This window comes from Culicoides brevitarsis, chromosome 3 (genome assembly GCF_036172545.1).
Source record: "Culicoides brevitarsis isolate CSIRO-B50_1 chromosome 3, AGI_CSIRO_Cbre_v1, whole genome shotgun sequence".
In the NCBI taxonomy this organism is placed as follows: domain Eukaryota; kingdom Metazoa; phylum Arthropoda; class Insecta; order Diptera; family Ceratopogonidae; genus Culicoides; species Culicoides brevitarsis.
Window position 1 is genome coordinate 29,616,418 of NC_087087.1, and position 19,402 is coordinate 29,635,819.

The 19,402-nt window shown below is 30.4% G+C and overlaps 3 protein-coding genes and 1 long non-coding RNA gene across 5 annotated transcripts in view; 1 reads left to right on the plus strand and 3 right to left on the minus strand.

Moving 5' to 3' along the window:
- Positions 1–393: 393 nt before the first annotated feature.
- LOC134834728 (uncharacterized) lies at positions 394–892 on the minus strand. The gene is made up of 3 exons (XR_010162177.1): positions 821–892; positions 677–766; positions 394–582 (listed from the first exon to the last, which is right to left on the minus strand). It is a non-coding gene; the product is annotated as an uncharacterized LOC134834728 (long non-coding RNA).
- On the plus strand, positions 823–4,639 carry LOC134834727 (cystathionine gamma-lyase-like). Of its 2 annotated transcripts, none has more exons than XM_063849483.1 (4): positions 823–1,159; positions 3,030–3,210; positions 3,365–4,251; positions 4,313–4,639. In XM_063849483.1, the coding sequence occupies exons 1-4, from the start codon at positions 1,125–1,127 to the stop codon at positions 4,470–4,472; spliced, it is 1,263 nt and encodes a 420-aa protein (XP_063705553.1). In that variant the 5' UTR covers positions 823–1,124; the 3' UTR covers positions 4,473–4,639. The 2 variants fall into 2 exon arrangements, with proteins under 2 accessions (XP_063705553.1, XP_063705552.1); XM_063849482.1 differs by lacking the exon at positions 823–1,159 and adding an exon at positions 2,809–2,965.
- A 1,888-nt stretch (positions 4,640–6,527) lies between these two features.
- On the minus strand, positions 6,528–7,493 carry LOC134835480 (serine protease snake-like). The gene is made up of 2 exons (XM_063850359.1): positions 7,427–7,493; positions 6,528–7,366 (listed from the first exon to the last, which is right to left on the minus strand). The coding sequence occupies exons 1-2, from the start codon at positions 7,491–7,493 to the stop codon at positions 6,528–6,530; spliced, it is 906 nt and encodes a 301-aa protein (XP_063706429.1).
- A 2,343-nt stretch (positions 7,494–9,836) lies between these two features.
- LOC134835481 (uncharacterized) overlaps positions 9,837–19,402 on the minus strand; it is a 57,781-nt gene continuing 48,215 nt past the window's right edge. The window contains 9 exon segments of the mRNA XM_063850360.1: positions 9,837–10,092; positions 10,318–10,502; positions 12,940–13,007; positions 13,066–13,335; positions 13,392–13,570; positions 13,736–14,177; positions 14,978–15,420; positions 16,431–16,864; positions 17,793–18,710. Coding sequence (XP_063706430.1) covers positions 9,837–10,092; positions 10,318–10,502; positions 12,940–13,007; positions 13,066–13,335; positions 13,392–13,570; positions 13,736–14,177; positions 14,978–15,420; positions 16,431–16,864; positions 17,793–18,710 — 3,195 coding nt within the window.

Below are 19,402 nucleotides of genomic sequence, written 5' to 3' on the forward strand. Positions count from 1 at the left end.
AAAGCAGCGGAAGGAAAATTGATTCCAAACTGAATCAGTAACTTATGAATATGTTAAATAATGGTCAGCTGTGCCACTTCTTGAGAATCATATACTGCTGATCAGCTAAAACTATCCCGATAAGTATGTGAACCAAATCAATGAACGTTTAATAAAAAAATAACTATAAAAAAATACTCAGTAGCATAATACCAACTATCCTATGCCTTCACAAAGACCTCTTAAGTAATGAAAGATGTTGAAATTTCCTGAACAGTTTCATAGATTATTACTTAACGAGCTGAAGAAGATATTAACAAAAAAGCTGAAAATTTGCTTAAAAGACACTTAAAGCATTCATCCAATCTAAGATATATTTTCTGACAAATGATCAAAACACTTTACATATTATGTCTAAAACAACCTTTGAAATAATTCTTAAAATTTTTGATTTTTTACTGAAAAGAAATCCATTAAAAACATTCAGTTAACGTATCGCGCTAAAACCATCGATCCAACAAAAGCTCATTCACTGTTAACTCTCTCTGTTTACAATTTAGGCACAAACTCGTACGCGATACCGTGCACTAGAATGATAAGAAACTATACTTTTGTGTTAGTGCCTCGCATTACGCATGCTTCTCGCGAACAAACACAATTAAAGGAGAATTCTCTCTCATATTTGCTGAACTCTTACCCGAATCACATCACATTAAGATTTGCCTTTATCGTTACGTAATACCACATTGACCCCCAAACTGCTTGTTTTTTTGTTAAAAGAACCTCTCTGAAAAGAGATAGAAGAGATAAAACTAGCAAAAATTCTACGTCATAAACTCACATGTGATTCAGTTCACAGTTTTATTTTTTTTTATTTTCACTTGACACAAAACATAACTCATCATCATCAACGTTGAACGTCGAATCATTTTAAAAGAATTTTTTTTCAAAGGAGACACGCTCAGTCTTCGCTCGAACGCCACACCGAAAGGTTGATTTTTGACGTAGAATTTTATTTTTTTTTATTTTGGCGTAATTTCAAGTGTTTGTCTCTATAATTATTATTTTTTTGTGTTTTCGTAAAAAAAAAGTAAATACAAACAAAACGTAAAATAAATAAAAATTTAAATAAAAAATATAAAGAAATGGCAGATAAAAGCACAAATGGGCATCACAACAGGTGAGTAACCTCAGTGAATTAAATAGGAAGTGGTTGTCTCTCTAGTTCATGGTCGAGCGACACGCGTAAACGCTGCTAAAACTGTGAAAGAAAATGACCTTGATCTATATTTGTACGAGAACGTAACGCATATACGGCGGCGATTTCATAATAATGTATGAAAAAAATACGGAAACTTGTCTTTTACATTGAAATTCTTCAAAAAGAAATGATTCTGACACGTGAATTCTTACTTTGCGACTCATAAAAAAATTCTAATAAAAAATGTGAACGATAAAAAAATTTTTTTCGCATGTCAGCGATCAAAATTTGAACAGTTTTATTTGTTTTGATCTCAAAAATTTTCGAATTTGACAAAAACAAGTGTTTGACACGACGACATAGCAACCAGTTTTTGCCTTTTGCCGTCTCTCTTTCGTCAAAATTGCACTAATAATTATGTTGAATGACCTTCGCATGAAATTAAGAGCCTTTGTAGCGAAGCAGAAAGAATTTTTTTAAATTGAACTTGATCAATGATAAACACGCAACGAATCTCCGTGATAATAAGCGACAACGGAGACAAGATAGTGTTTGATTATTTTTGATTAATTACGTCAGAAAAGGCGATTAGTGACAAGTTTTTGATGATTTTTAATGAAAAATGATGATTTTTGAGGAATTTTCACCCCAAATCTTCACCGTACTTCAAATTTTTGAAAATTAATGAAGTTCAATGATGACTTGGGACGAATTTTCTTTAAGAGTTTTGAACTTTTACAGAATTGAGGGTTGAAATTTTGATGTTTGAAGGTCTAGTTGCCCCCATATCTTCACCGTACTGCAAAATATTGACAAGAATTGCTGTACTGGCGATGAAATAGGAAGAATTTGACCTTTTTTAGAGCTTATCGAGAACTTAAGAGGCAATTTTTTGATGATTTCAAGAGTTTCTCACCCCAAGTCTTCACCGTACTTCAAAAATTTTAAAGCAACTGAACCACAGCGATGACTTAGGACAAGTAAATCTCTCAACATTTGATGAGTTTTTCGGATTTTCTTCATTTTTTGACGATTTCGCATCATAATCCCCAAATCTCTGCCGTACTTCATGCTTTCAATGACTGAAGTTCAGACAAGGATCAAGGAACTAAAATACTTTTTTACATTTTTTGGCTAAAATTCGCAGTTTTTCGAGTCCCTCAACCCCCAAATCGTCACCGTACTTCAAATTTCCAACAAATTAATTGAGGAACAGCGATAATTTAGGCATTGAAAGACTTTTTTCTTGATATGTTGTGAAAAAATCCACTTGCCCCATATCTCGATCGTACTACAAATGCCGAAAAATTGCTGTACAGACCGAGAGACAAGAAATGTGAACTCTTGCTGATGCTTTCTGTGCTTGAATGTGAGGATTTAGTTCCAAACTTTGAGTTTTATTCGATTTTATTACTCATCACAGGACCTTTTTCAGCCATTTTGTGTCAATAACCTATGGAAAGGGTAGATTTTTGTTAGTATTCGTTGATGAATCATCCGAATTTCGTCAACGAATGAAAAAAATAAATAAATTTTGGAGAGATTTTTGACCTCTTTTACGACAACTTTAAAAAATTCTCCCAAAAAATGAGAAAAATCGCTCATTTTTTTGTTTGTCACTGTGAGAAAGACGAACGCTGTGAAAAAATCATGTAAAAAAATGACAACAAATTACGTATTTTTAAAAATTAACAGTAAATTTCCACAATTAAGTCGCAATTTTCTCGGTTTTCGATCAAAATCTTTCATTAAATGCTCATTTAACGACGATTTACGTGCCTCCAGGTGCAAATTTGTTTAAAAACAAACATCACGTTCACGTGTTTTTACATTTTTCTTGTTATTTCAGCGCTGCTGAGAAATATTTGGACCTAAATGGCGACTTAGATGGATTCCAACAAGCCCCCAAAGGCTTTGCAACGAAGGCAATTCACGTGGGACAGGAACCGGAGCAGTGGAAAAGTATGGCAGTCGTGCCGCCAATCAGTTTATCGACAACTTTCAAGCAATACGCCCCGGCACAGCATACGGTAAGCCGTAAACTGCTCTTAATTACGTCGCAATTAGCATAATTCGGGTCAATTGTTGAATTTTTTGTCGATTAGATTGATCGAGTTATGCTAAATTGCGACATATTTCTCATGTAAATTGTAGTTAAACCGCATTTTTTCATGTTTTTTGTAGGGTTTCGAGTACGCACGTTCCGGTAACCCGACTCGCAAGTGTCTCGAAACATGTTTGGCTTCGTTGGACAACGGAAAGTATGGGTTGACGTTCGCTTCGGGGCTTGGAGCGACCACGTGCATCATCACAATGCTCAAAACGGGCGATCACATAATCGCGGGCGACGATTTGTATGGCGGCACAAACCGACTTTTCAGGAATTTGGCGTTGCCGATGGGAATTGAGGTGGATTTCATCGATTACACGAATTTGGAGCTGGTTGAAAAGAGTGTCAAGAGTAATACGAAGCTCATGTGGTTGGAATCGCCCACGAATCCGTTGATGAAAGTGTGTGACATTAAAAAATTGTCGGATTTGGCGCACAAATTGAAGAGCGACATCGTTGTTGTGGTCGATAATACCTTCCTGACGCCATATTTGCAGCGCCCTCTGGAGTTGGGAGCCGACATCGTTTCGTATTCGTTGACGAAATACATGAACGGACACTCGGATGTCATTATGGGAGCTGCGATCATGAATAACGAAGAACTTTATGAGAGATTAAAGTTTTTGCAGAACTCAACGGGCATCGTTCCGTCGCCATTTGACTGCTATCAGGTCAACCGATCGCTAAAAACGTTGGATATTCGCATGGAAAAGCACAAAAAGAACTCGATAATTGTCGCGAAATTCCTCGAAAGTCACGCGATGGTCGAAAAAGTCTTGCATCCGGGGTTAAAGTCGCATCCGCAACACGAAACTGCCTTGAAACAAACTGGCGGGCATAGTGGCGTCTTTTCGTTCTACTTGAAAGGCGGCTATGAGGATTCCTGTCTCTTTTTGAAGACACTTGAGGTATTTACGCTCGCTGAAAGTCTCGGAGGATTCGAAAGTTTAGCGGAATTGCCGTGAGTTTTTCATATTTTGTCCTTAAAAAACTCAATTTTAACGAAAAAATTTTTTTTTTAGGTCCGTTATGACACACGCTTCGATTCCAGCAGAGATAAGGGCAGAATTGGGCATCACAGATAACTTGATAAGGCTCAGTGTGGGCTTGGAAGATCCAGAGGACCTCATTTTTGACTTGGAAAAGGCCTTTGCTGCTGTGGCGAAGCAACAGAAGAAATAATTAAACAACGAATTTATTTTTTTTTTGCCATATTTTATTTTATTCAGACAATTTTTATGTGTATTTATGTTTAAAAAATTATGTTTTTTTATTTTTAATGTGTAATAGAGAAGCTTTGAGTCAAATAAGAAAGACAAATAAAAAGTTCCTTTTAATAAAAATTAAAAATTTTATGCATTTCTTTGAAATTTATTCTAAAATAAAATTGTTAAAAAATATATTTTTCTTGCTTTTCTAAATAACTTTTTTTTTTATTTTAAAAAGAAAAAAAAATAATTTGAAAAAAAATTTAAAAATAAAAGAAATTTAATAAAAATATGATATATATTTTTTCTTTTTTTTAAAAAAAAACATTATGAAATTTAAATAGTATTTTAGGAAAAGATCATAAAAAATATTTTATTAAAAAAAATAATTAATTTTCTAAAAAAATAATTAAGTCTGGATTTTTTTCAAATTTCAATGTTAAATTAAAAAAATTATTTAATTTAATTTTTTTATTAATTTTTTTTTTTAATTTTGTTTAAAACGAAAAATTATAAATTCTAAAATTTAAAACAATTTTATTAAGCTTTTACTATTTGAATAATTTTTATTTTTTTTAATTAATAAAAATTATGAAAAAAAAAATTAAAAATTATTAAATTGATATTTTTGAATATTTTTTCACAATTTTTATTAATTAAAAATATTTTTTAAAAACTATTTTACATTTTAAAAGCTTAATAAAAATGCAAATTAATTTTTTTTTAATTTAATAATTAATAATTTAATTTAATATTTTTTAAAACTTTAATAAAAAAATTCAAAAAAACATAAAAATATCAAATTCTAACCTGTGTACGTAAATTTTTATTTTTTTTTTCAAAATTTATCAAAAAATGAACAAGATCATGAAATTTTTTTTGAAAAAAATATTTTTTTTCGATTTTATAACGTTGATTTTCAGAACTTTTCACCCCAAATCTTCACCGTACTTCAAATTTTTAAATATTAATGAAGTTCTATGATGACTTGGGACGAACTTTTCTTACGATTTTTGACTTTCAGAATTGAAGGTTGAAATTTTGATGTTTGAAGGTCTAGTTGCCCCCATATCTTCACCGTACTGCAAAATATTGACAAGAAATGCGGTACTGGCGATGAAATAGGAAAAATTTGACCTTTTTTGAAACTAACTTAGAGCTTTAAATTCAAATTTTTGATGATTTCAAGAGTTTCTCACCCCAAGTCTTCACCGTACTTCAAAAATTTTAAAGCAACTGAACCACAGTGATGACTTAGGACGAGTAAATCTCAGAATTTTTCGGATTTTCTTCATTTTTTGACGAAAATGCATCATAATCCCCAAATCTCTGCCGTACTTCATGCTTTCAATGACTGAAGTTCAGACAAGGATCAAGGAACTAAAATACTTTTTGGTTGAAATTCGCAGTTTTTTGAGTCCCTCAACCCCCAAATCGTCACCGTACTTCAAATTTCCAACAAATTAATTGAGGAACAGCGATAATTTAGGGATCGAAAGACTTTTTTCTTGATTTGTTGTGAAAAAATCCACTTGCCCCATATCTCGATCGTACTACAAAAGCCGAAAAATTGCTGTACAGACCGAGAGACAAGAAATGTGAACTTTTGCTGATGCTTTCTGTGCTTGAATGTGAAGATTTAGTTCCAAACTGCGAGTTTTATTCGATTTTATTACTCATCACAGGACCTTTTTCAGCCATTTTGTGTCTATAACTTACAAAAATTCAATTTTTGAGATTTTCTGTGGCAGTATGGAGGATGAATCATACAAGTTACTTGATAAAATTTTAAATTTCTACCTAAAACGGTGATTTTACTGAATTTTTGATGGATTTCAGTAAGACAATATGGAATTTTTTGTAGAAAACCTGTTCAGGTCTCTTAATTTTGATGAAATTTTTGAAGCCTTTTAATTTTTTTCTCTTTTTAGACGATTTAATGAAGCTTAAGTTGACTAAAAATGCCAAAAATGGACTTTTCGGAGCAAAATAATTTTATTTCCTCATCAGAAGCTCCCAATTTTCTTCATTAATTGAAGGCATTTTGTTCAATCCACGGAATATAGCTCGCCACTTTCGTATAAATCCCCGGACTGTTCGCAAAAGCGCACATTTTGCCAAACGAAACGACGCCAATGATGCTGTACATGCAATAAGGGTCCTTCAATACGACTTGAATGGCACCTCCCGAGTCTCCTTGACACGAATCTTTCCCGCCAGCAACTTCTCCGGCGCAAAATTGGCTCTCCAACAGTCCCTGCGGCATTCCAGCATTATCTTTGTACGTTTTTTCGCACTCATTCCTCGGATAATTGCTCAACGAGACTTTCATGAGATGCTCTGACGTCGGTCCATCTGACGAAACTTGCCCAAATCCAATGACAATCGCCTTTTCCCACGCCAAATTTGGATCCGTGTTCAAACAAGCCGGACGAATGTTCGCATTAAAGGCAATTTTCGACGCCAACTTGAACAAAGCGATGTCATGATACTTGATATCCGATTTGTAGTCCGGATGCGCGATGATTTTCGAGATTTTTAACTCTTGCATGCCGCCAGTGTCATCTCGTTTCACAATTCCGACACGAACGACACTTGCAGCACCATCTGTGGGATGCGAAATGCAATGACTCGCGGATAAAATCGCAGTTTCGCTGATAATTGAGCCGCCGCAATGCCATCCAGCGACGGGAGATCCATAACCGATGAGCGCCATGTGAGGGAATTCAGCGAGTTTGGCTTTGGTGCCCGCAACTATCAACGGGGTTTCGACAATGCCGCATTTCGAGACGGAATTTGACGATGCCTCGAGATGGAGAGTTGGGGAACTTTCTGATTCGTAAACTAACTTACCGTATTCTTGGCATTCTATCAGAAAAAAATCGATTTAATTTTTTTTTAAAGGAAAAATTCGAGGAAAAAAAATACTTTGCTTTGATAATTGTCCATTAATTTGCCAAAAATTTAGCAAAAATAGGAAAATCCAGAGTTGCATCTTGAAAGGTTGACTTGAAAAACGAAAATGAAGCCTTAAAATTTAATTTCGAAAGCAGTAATTTTTTTTAATTAAAGAAAATTTCATGGTTGTAAAAAAATAACGACTCATGTTAACATTACACGAAAGAAAATTATTTTTTTTTTATTAAACAAATATTTTTTTATTAATTATTTTTTGTTCAGTTAAAATTAATTTGCTTTTTTAATTATTTATCGAATAATTTTTTTAAATATTCATAAAGATTTACATTTTTTTTTTAATTTTTTAAAATTTGGGAATAAAACTTATTTTATATATTTATTAATCAATTATTTAATATTCATTAACTATTTTTTTAACATTTACAATAAATTTTATTTTTTTTTTAATTTTTTGTTTTGAACAACAACTCAACACAAGAATTTATCTGTTATTATATTGCATTAAAATGTTATTTTTTTTCATAAAAGTGCTTTTAATTAATTATTTTATTTTTGAGTGTGTTACATTTATAAAATGTCGTATTTAATTATTAAAAATTTAATTTGAGAATAAAAATTTCGAGATAAAATTATTTTTATTTTATGCAATTTTTTTAGTTAATTAAAAAAGAGCACATTTCAGTTTTAGAATATTTAGAAGTTTTTTTGGTCTTTTAATCCGAAATATTAAATTATGTTAAGTATTAAAAAATAATTAATCTCAGAAATTTAAAAAATAAAATATTTTATAGACAAATTTCGAGTTTTTAGAAAAAATATTAAATAAATTAAAATATTGAATATTAAAATATTTAGAAAAAAATAAAAATTTATTTAATTTAAATTTAATTTTATTTTTAAATAAATTAATATAAAATTTTCTTTTTTTTTTATAGAATTTTTAATTTTTAAATAAAATAAAACTAAATTATCAAGTCTTTGAATTTTATAATAATAAAATTAATTAAAATAAATAAATTTATTTATTTTATAAAATTTTTAAGTTATGAATTAACTAAATTTAAATAAATAAATATTTACTTTTTAAATAAATTTGTTTAAAAAAATATATTTAAATTATTTTTTTTTATTTATTAAAAAATAATAAAAATAATAAAATAAAATAAAAATAATAAAAATTAATTTAATTTTAGTATATAATTTTTTAAATAAAATTTAAATTTTTTTAATATATTAAGTTTTAGTTTAATTAGTTTTTTTTATTAAAAAAAATTTAATAATTGAAAATTTAAAAATAAAATATTAGAAAAGTTTCGAGTTTTTAGAAAAATATTTAAAAATATTAAATATTAAAATATTTTTTAAAAAATTAAAATTTATTTAATTTTATTTTTAAATAAATTGATATTAAATTTTTATAGAATTTTCAATTTTTAAAATAATTAAATTTTAAATAAAATAAAATTAAATTATCAAATATTTAAATTTTAAAATAATAAAATTAATAAAAATAAGTTTAATTTATTTATTTTATAAAATTTTTAAGTTATAAATTAATTAAATCAAAATAAATGAATATTTACTTTTTAAATAAATTTGTTCAAAAAATATATATTTAAATTATTTTTTTTAAATTTATTTTAATTATAAAAAAATAAATTTAATTTTATATAATTTTGTAAATAAAATTTAATTTTCTTTAAAATATTAAGTTTTAATTTAAAAAGTTTTTTTTTATTAAAAAAAATTAATAATTAAAAATTTAAATTAAATATATTTGAAAATTGGAACTTTATTTTATTTATTTTTTTTAAATATTTTTTTTTTAACTCGGATGTCAAAGTGCACATTTGGTTGACATTTTTATATTTATACTTTTAATATGCTCTATTTTTTCTGATTTTTTTTTTCATAATTATATTTTTTTCATCTACACTCATATCTTTTTTAGCTTAGAAATACCGCTTAAATTAACAGATTTTAAATATTTACATTTTCTGTGTTTATTTTTCTCTGAAATTCTACTCTTTCTTATCACAAATATACGAGAAAAGTGAGTTCAATTAAAATTTTTTTTAATTATTTTACAATAAAAAACAGCAAATTTTAGGCAAATATTGCTCAAGTTAAGATTTTTTTTTGTTGTTTCATAGGAATAATAGTTTACAAAATTGCTCTTTTTATTTATTTGTTAAATTTATTTTTTTTTAGTGGATAGAAAATTGCGTTAATGAGCTTGTCCACAATAAACATTCAATAAGCGTATTTTTTTTTTAAATATTTTTAAACATTTTTTTATGTACAATTTTTTTTCCATCATTTAATTCTAGAATTTTGCACAGCTAATTATTCTGAGCGATTTTCTTAATTTTTTTTAAATTAATTTTTTTACATTTTTTTTTTAATTAATTAATTTTTTTTAAATATCTACAGAATTTCTATAACTAGCTTTTTGCCGTATCAACACGTTATGCTTTTGATTGTTGCCTTGCGGAGTTGCAGCTGTGCCTCCCCCTCCCCCGCCGCCGCTGGATTGCTTGATGAGTGGCGACGTGATCTTTGGCGAATCGTTGCAGGATGAATCGTCGTCGTCTATTTCAGGTCCGCTATCGGAAGTCGCCACAGCCATGAACTGGGTGCGGGTTTTAATGGATTTTTCGAGTCTACGAAGAAATCTAGGGGGAAAAAATCAAAAATTTTATTATTTTTGGTCGATTTGCGTCGCGTCACACACTCAAGGGACTAAATTTAAACAGAACTGTGTGGACTGACTTTTCAGACTTTCAAATTTTTTCGATTGACAAAAGAAGCGTGTGAAGAATTTTAATTTTACGTGTCAAAAAAATCTATAAAAATTTACAAAAAAATTGAAAAAAATCAAAGAACGCGTGTGTTGTTACCTAATTTGGTGTCCAATGGCACGTAAACGGCTAATTTTACTCGTGGGCGCTTGCAGTGGTTTTGCAGCGCGTAAAGAATTTGCATCATCATCATTCTCATCATCATCTGTCGTTTTGACTTTTGTGAATTTTACTGTACAGTGTGGAATATTCTTGAGTTTCGCAGAGGCGGACAATGGAGTGGCCTTGTTATGTACAGATTTTCAGCATTAAAAGTGATTTTTTTTTCAAAAGTTTTACATGTAAAAGATCGAGTTTTATAGAGTAGAGCAGAAAATTCAACCAAAAATTCATTTTTTTTTAAGGAAAATTATAAAATAGCCTTCAGTTCATAGTTCAAGATTCCCGGAAGAACGGAAAAACAGGAGAATTCTCTAAAAATTCGTGCATTTTTTTGGCGACATTGACACAAAAGCTGGCTTCACAGTCACGGATGATGATGATTTCGATTAATTTTTGGATTTATGTACAAAATATGAACCAGCCAAAAGCAACGGCGGCTTCGCCGAACAAGAACGGCGCAAATTTTCGATCACGAGAGCTTAAACTTCTACAATTTTCTACTTTGCATGCAAAATGTTGATGAATTTTTATGACATGATGATGATGATTTGATGAATTTCACGAATGTAACAAGATTCTAAACTACCATTTAGCATAAAGAGATGTGACATGACATGAATATTCATCGCGATTTAGGTTTTAACGTTTATCACGTTATCAAAAGTAGTAACAAGATACATGTCGAAGGGGATCAAGGAGAGACGAAATATATATTTACAAGATTTCATTAGGATAATGTGGTTGCAGAGACGGAATTTCGATAGAAGGTGAGAAAAGTTTTTGAATTTTTGCATAAAATCAGCGAGAAATTTGCAAGGAATACGTGGTTGGTTTTTTTTTATCAGAGGCGTGGAAGGGGATTTTTGAAAAAGGGCAAAAAGTTGCCCTTTTTGGTTGAAATTTTAATGAAATTTAATTTTAATGTGCAAGAAAATGGACAAAAAATTTAAAAGATTAAAATTAATGCCCAAATTTTCAAAGTTACCCTTTTAAAATTAATGAGAAACTGAAGGGCAAATGGGCAAAAATTCAAAAGTTGCCCTTTTAGATTAAAATTAATGGGAAGCTGAAGAGCAAATGGGCAAAAATTCAAAAGTTGCCCTTTCAGATTGAAATTAATGGGAAGCTGAAGGGCAAAAATTCAAAAGTTGCCCTTTTAGATTAAAATTAATGGAAAGCTGAAGGACAAATTTGTCCTTTCAGATTGATTAATGGGAAGCTGAATAGCAAATTAAAAGTTACCCTTTTAGATTAAAATTAATGAAAAGCTGAAGGGCAAATGGGCAAAAATTCAAAAGTTACCCTTTTAGATTAAAATTAATGAGAAACTGAAGGGCAAATGGGCAAAAATTCAAAAGTTACCCTTTTAGATTAAAATTAATGAGAAACTGAAGGGCAAATGGGCAAAAATTCAAAAGTTACCCTTTTAGATTAAAATTAATGAAAAGCTGAAGGGCAAATGGGCAAAAATTCAAAAGTTACCCTTTTAGATTAAAATTAATGAGAAACTGAAGGGCAAATGGGCAAAAATTCAAAAGTTGCCCTTTCAGATTGAAATTAATGAAAAGCTGAAGGGCAAAAATTCAAAAGTAGCCCTTTTAGATTGAAATTAATGGAAAGCTGAAGGACAAATGGGAAAAAAAATTAAAAGTTGTCCTTTCAGATTGAAATTAATGGGAAGCTGAATAGCAAATGGGCAAAAATTCAAAAGTTACCCTTTTAGATTAAAATTAATGAAAAGCTGAAGGGCAAACGGGCAAAAATTCAAAAGTTACCCTTTTAGATTAAAATTAATGAGAAACTGAAGGGCAAATGGGCAAAAATTCAAAAGTTACCCTTTTAGATTAAAATTAATGAGAAACTGAAGGGCAAATGGGCAAAAATTCAAAAGTTACCCTTTTAGATTAAAATTAATGAGAAACTGAAGGGCAAATGGGCAAAAATTCAAAAGTTACCCTTTTAGATTAAAATTAATGGAAAGCTGAAGGGCAAATGGGCAAAAATTCAAAAGTTGCCCTTTTAGATTGAAACAAATGAGAAATTGAAGGCTAAAAATTCTTTTTTTAGTAAAAACTTTTCAAAATCAAACAAAATAGCCAAAAAAATCATTTTGTATAAAAAAAGATCACACCTCTGACATTAATTCCTTGATTTTCGACACAAACACTACCTTTTTTTCGATAAAATACCGATAAAACGAGACAAGACTAACAACAGAGCAACACGTCTGTGGGATTTCGTCTGCTTTTAAGTGAAATTGAAAACAAGAAAATCTCTTTCACGACATGAATGCTAAACGAAACGACATGACAATAAGGTGAGTGTCAATATTTGAATGTATTTTTTCTGCGCTCCGACGATTTAATGATATCGATTAAATAAATTACTTTAAAAATAATGAAAAGAACTACAACAAAAATTTCTTCATTCCAGAGAATTTTCTAAACTACTCTAATTAATTTCTAAATCAGTTCTGAGTAAAAGTTCTAAGAGAAAATTGAGTTTTAAGAGTTTTTTAGGAAGTAAAGTGAGGGAGCGACATTCAGCTAGAATACTTACATCTTCCACATCTTCATCGGAGTCTCGTGACAGCTTACGTGATTGATCTCGAGCAAGCAGTCTCAAAGCTAAAAAAAAATTTTAGTAACAAAAACTTTTATTTTTTATAAAATTTCAGGTTTTTACCTCTGGTTGAGCGATGCATCGTATCTTTCAGCGTGGATGACAATGACTCGGAGGAGGAACTACTGGCAATGGGACATCGATATCTCCTTTTTGGGCTTTTTCGAGTGACATTTAGACTGGAGAGGGATTTCGTAACGTGATGGGGATGCGCTGAAGCTGGCGTAAATGCGGGAGGACTGCTTCCAGCACTGCCTGATGCCGAAACAATCGGAACTACATTTAGATCTAGTTTGACATGTGCCGTTGATTTTGATGGAGATGTAAGAAGACCTTTAAAAATTTTTTTTTTTTAATTTTTCAGATGGATGAAAAAGGAAAGAAATTACCAGCTCGAGAACTTTTACGTTCACGTCGACGCCCAGTGCTTTTACGATGATGCGATGCAGAACCTCCTTTGCCATCAGACGAAGGGAAATCGTATAAACCATCGGAATCCGTGAATGGCAGTTGTTGATCCGTTTTTCCGAAGAAGAGAGATGAGAATTTTCCCATGGCATTTCGATCACTGTGAAAGGTAAGAAAATTTTTTTAAATTGAATTGACATTCATGATTTTTTTTTTTGTTTCAGATTTTGAAAATATTCAATCTAAAAAATACCGAAAACAGTCTATTTTTAAAAAACTTTTAAAAAAAATTAATTTTAATGAGAAAATTTCATAAAAAAATTACCTTATGGGACTCTCGCTGCGTGACGAAACAGGCGAAATGGCTTTATCGATGGAGTCCGATTGAATGACAATCGATGGAAGTTGCAGTTGTGCAAGGGGCAGTGCTTCGACGACAATCGGCACGTCAGGCAACAATGCATTTTTATCCGTTTCGAGCAGCGCTTCCGTGCTGCTGATGTAATTTTCCAGTTCTTTGGCACTCTTGATCTTGCCTTCCTCGATTTTCTCGTCCAGATGATCCGTGCCGATGCCCTCGTCATTCGACTCCATTAGGGGGTCGTCGGAGAGCGTTTCGGAGTCGGAGCGACGGTACAATTGGTCACGATCGGCTGCCGATTTTTGATTATTCTCTTGAGTTTGGGGTTTTTTCAAGATTGATGTATGTATGTGTCTGCGTGTCGAGGACGATTGTGTACTACTGTGCGTGCCTGAACCAGGTGAACCTGGAATTTTTTTCAGTGTTTTGTCTATTGTTTGCGTTTTTTTCACATATTTAACAAATTTTTTAGTTCAAAAGGGAACCAAAACTCTAGCAGGAATTCAAATTTTGAACAAAAAACGAAAAAAATTAAGAAAAAAAGCAACTACTTACAACGGAACGTCACATATTTTGATAACTGTCAAAAAAAAATTTTAGACCACGTGACTAACTTGTTAATATTTTGTAATTTTTTTCCAATTCATATTTAAAAATTTTATCCCAAATTAAATTTTAACCATTTTAAGAACAAATTAAAAATTTTCAACCCAATTTACTTTATAAAAATTAAAATTATTGACTTTTTTGAAAATTTTAACCACGTGACCTTCATAATACCATATTTTTATATTTTTTGACATTTTTGACAGCTGTCAAAATAATTCGCGGAGAGCAAAAACGCCAATTTGGGACAAAAATTAAACATTTTATGGATTTGAGGAAGGGAAATTGTGTTTTTGGACAAAAATTTAGTGTTCAAGGTTAATCGCAACATTCAGAGCAACTATTTTAGGGGGGAGATCGGAGGGGGAGGAGTGCGTCGAAGTGCACGATGATGATAAAAATTTACATTTCCGAGACAATTTTCAAGACAAAGAGAGAAACATCGAAGTTGTGGCAAAAAGACAAGGGGGCGGGAACAAAATTTTCAAGAAGCGTTCGTTGTTTTTTTTACAAAAGAATTCTAAGTTAAATGAAAATGATAAAAAAAAATAACGAAAGAAAAGGAAAAATCAAAGAAATTTTTTGATATTTTTTGCTAACCTGATCCTGCGTCATCCATTTCGCTTGGAAACAGGGGATTACTTGAGCCACAACGTGAAGGACCCGGACTAGCCATACTAGAATACCCGCTACTGCTTAAGTTACTTTCGGAGGGCGCCCGATCGCCGCGCGTACACATAGAAAAGGGGCTCAAATAGCACATACCCGCACTTCCAGGCACCGCAAGCGACGTCGACGAGGGACCCGCGACAACGGCAGTGAGATTGCCACAACGCCCGTCGGCGCTCAGCATTATGGATGGCTTACTGCTTGTCGTGGTTGTCGTGTGACTGGAAGAGGTATTTGCTGTGCTGCTGAGATCCGCATCGGACTCAGTTGTCGTGGTATCGTCGTTATTTGTCGTGATTGTGATTAATGGTGGGACAAAGGGGAAATCTAATGAAGCTGATTTTTTATTAGTTTCACTCTGATGCTGGGATAGTCTACGAAAAAAATGAAAGAAAAAAAAAACGTAAAACAGAAACTTTTGTGTGGACTTTACCTTGAGTTTTTTTCAACTTTTTTTTCTTTTAGAAAATCGTTAGACGGAGATTTTTCAAGAATTCGGACTTGTATTGATGGAAAAAATCGGAAAAATTATGTATATGACAAAAAATGTTGTGTTTGTAACAGAAAAAGTGAGATAGAAAAATATCTGTGAAACAAGCTTTGATACTTAGCCAAATCCAGATAATTTTGCTTTAAAGAAATTTTTCATGAATTTCTCGAATATTTAAAATTTTAATTAATTTTTTCTTCTTTTTTTAATTTTTTTTTGTACAAGGATTAAGAAGTTTATTTAAAATTTTTAGAATTTTTTGTTTCAATTTTTTGAAAAATCTAAAAAATTATTTTAATTTAAAAATTTTTTAAAATTATTTTAATTTAAATTTTTTTAAATTTAAATTTTTTTAAATTTTTTAATTAATTTTTTTTTTTTAAATTTTTTTTTTTAAATTTTTTTTTTAATTATTAAGAGTTTTTTTTATTTTCTCTAAATTTTGAAGATTTTTAAATTTTTATAATTTTTCAAAATTATCATTGCATTTCATCTTTTTTAAACGAAAAATGTTCTGAATTTTTAGAAATTTTTTTCATAAGTTTTTGATGAATTTTCCTAAAAGTCATTTGAAATGCTTTTGAAAATGTCAAAAAATTCTTCAAAATTTTTAAATTTATTGAATGGAATTTTTTTTTCAAAATTTTATGATTTTTTTAATTTTTTTGAAAATTTTTTGAATTTTTTTTTTCATCTTATTCTCAAGTTTAACGATGGTTTTAATAAATTTATCTTTAAAATTATTTTAAAAAAATATGAAAAACTTCTTTGAAATTAAAAAAAAAATTAAAATTTTTTTCCTAATTTAATTTTTTTTTGTTCACAGAAACTTTTCTCATCTCACTCGGGGATCTAAGGAGGAAAAAAAATAAAAAAAAAGTGAAAATTCTTTACTTTTTCTGCTGTGCTTTGCTCGGTGGAAACACAAAGTTTTTTGAGTCCGACGACGTCGACGTGCAATTATTTGTTTCTTGCGGAGGCGGTGAGCCAGGAAGAGTATTTAATACCGGAGGCGTTTTGTGTTCCATCGTTGGACTTGGTGTCTGAATCATCAGCGTCGGGATGATCAAATTCGTGGGTCTCACAGCGGGCACACTGACATCTTTTTCGAAATCTGCTTCGGCGGAAATTGAAATTGCGGGAATTAGCGCCGACAATTTGGGTTTTTGGGGCTTCTGACTTCGTGCAAAGTATTCAGAGTCGGTTTGCGTTTGTGTGGTTGGCGATTGGTATGGGGAGATTGCGTTGAAATTGAAGGGATTTAAATCGTTGCTTGATGTTTGGTCATTTTCGATTGAGGTTATGTCGATGGTGACGTTGCATTTGCCCTGAAAAACGTAAAAGAAATTAAAATTTCAGATAAAGAAGGAAAAAAATGCAAAAATTTGTTACTTTAAGTTATTAAGTTATTTGACTTATGACTTAAGCTTAAGTAAAAATCACTTAAGTTTGACTTACGTTGAATTAATTCACTTAAAAATTTTAAAATAAAGAATTTATTTCAGAAATGGGGTTGAAAATGCAAAAAAAAATCACTTGACTTAACTTTTTCTTAAACTTAAGCTTAAGTCAAAATATTCTTTTGACTTAAACCTAAGTCAAAGTTTATGTTTAAGTTACAAGTTTAAGTCAAAAAAGTATTTTGACAAAATATTAACTTTTTTGGCTTTTGACTTAAGCTTTAGTTAAGGAAAAAGTAAAAATAAAAAAAATATTTTTTGTAAAATTTCAAAAAGTAAAAATTTCCATTAATTTTTCTTAAGTCAAACTTAAGTGAATTATATAAATGCTTAAGTCAAATAACTTTTTGGATTTTGAACAAAATCCTTAAGTCAAACTTTAATAAATTATACAAAAGCTTAAGTCATAAGTCAATTTTGGACAAAATTTTTAGAATTTTTTTTTTGAAAATTTAAAAAAAATTAAGTCAATTTTTTTTCTTAAGTCAAACTTAAGTAAATTATGCTAAAGCTTAAGCCAAAAAATTTTTAAATTTTAAACAAAATTTTGAAAAAAATTTTTTTTTTGAAACTAAAAAAAAATTTAAAAACTTAGGTCAAAAACTTTTTTAATTTTGAGCAGAATTAAAAAAAAAAATTTTTTTTCTGAAATTAAAAAAAATTGTAACTTAAGTAATTGTAACTTAACATTCGTCTTAAGTCAAACTTAAGTCGTCTTAAGTCAAATACTTAAGTAACTTAACATTAAACTTAAGTCAAAATTTAAATATTTTTGCGAAAAAAATGTGATTCTTACATCTTCATCTTCGTCGCTGAATGACACACTGAGCGTCTCTTCACCCATCGGAGACTTTGGGCGGGAAGGCGCTCGCGGCATAATTGGCGTAATTGCGGGACTTGGCATCGGAGTCGGCAGTTCCCGAATCGGCGAAAGACATTTGTTGATACTATTCGGAATTTCCAACAAAATTGTCGGGGGACACAGCAAATTCGAGCTATTTGACGTCGCTTTGTGCGCCGACACGTTATCCATGACAGGCACCTCGATCGCGCTCTGACGATAGAAAATCGGCGAATCCGGAGCCGTACTCGAGAAACTAATCGGCGTATGAGCTTCCGACGTTGACGTGTCATCATCGCCCGGATCAATATAAGAAGTCTCATCGGGCGTCGTCGATGGCGAGAAAATAATTGACGACGGGAGATTCACGCCAGCACTTGATCCCGCGAAATTTTTAAACATTGCCAAGATGCTGTCGGCACTCGTCGTCTTTGAACGTCCCTTGGGACGAACATCTTTGTACACGAGATCCGCCAGTGCCAATTCCGAGCTCGAAAGTGAGGCACTTCCCTGATTCGAGGACGTGCTGTGCGGCGAACGGATGTCATTGGCACTTGGGGATGGAGGCACGGAATTTGCACGTTGCGGCGGCTCCATCCGGATACTCAGCAGACTCGCGTTGACGTGATTCTGATGATGATTTCGGATATCCATCTCGCTGCCGCTGCTCATTTCGTGCGAAACTTTGCTCAAGAGACGCGCGAATGTCACTTTTTTCTCTAATTTTGGATCGGAAAAGGGGCGCGAAAGGGTAACGGCGGGCGCTGAAGCACTACTTTCGGAAAATGTCGTTTCTTTGATGTTGGGATCACTTTCCGCATCTGCTAAATGGTTCATGCGTTCCGATAAATGGATGAGCTCGTCTAAACTGACCTGAAATATTTTATCGAAAAAATGTTAAAAATTGTTTTTTTTTTATTTTTAAAATTTTTTCACATTTAGGCAGTTGTCAAAATTTTGAAAAATAAAAAAAAAAAAACGAGTGAGTTTACATTGATTTGAGAAAAAAATATAAAAATAATTTTTTAAAACAATAAATTTAATTTTTAAAATTAAAATAAATATTTAAAAAAAAATTGAAATAGCTTTTCATTGAAAATATGAAAAATTTTTATTTAGTATTTTATTTAATTTAATTTTTAATTTTTTAAAAATATTTTTTCAAATTATTTAAAATTAAAATAAAAAAAATAATTTTTTTGAAAAATTTAATAGAAAAAAAATTTTCTAAATTAAATATTTTTTTTTAAAATAAAAAAATTATTATTTAATTAATTAACATAATTTTTTAATAATTAAAAAATTTTCAAAATATTATTAAAAAAATAAAATTAATCTTAATATTTTTTTTAATTAATTATTTAATTTTTTTAAATAAAAATTAATAGGTATGTATGTTGAATTAAATAATTAATAAAAAAAATTAAATGAAAACAATTTTTTTTTTAATTTTAAAAATAAATTTAAATAATTTTTGAAATTAATTATTTAATTTTGAAAATTAAAATAAATATTCTGAATTAAATAATTAACGAAAAAATTTAATTTTTTTAAAATAAATTATT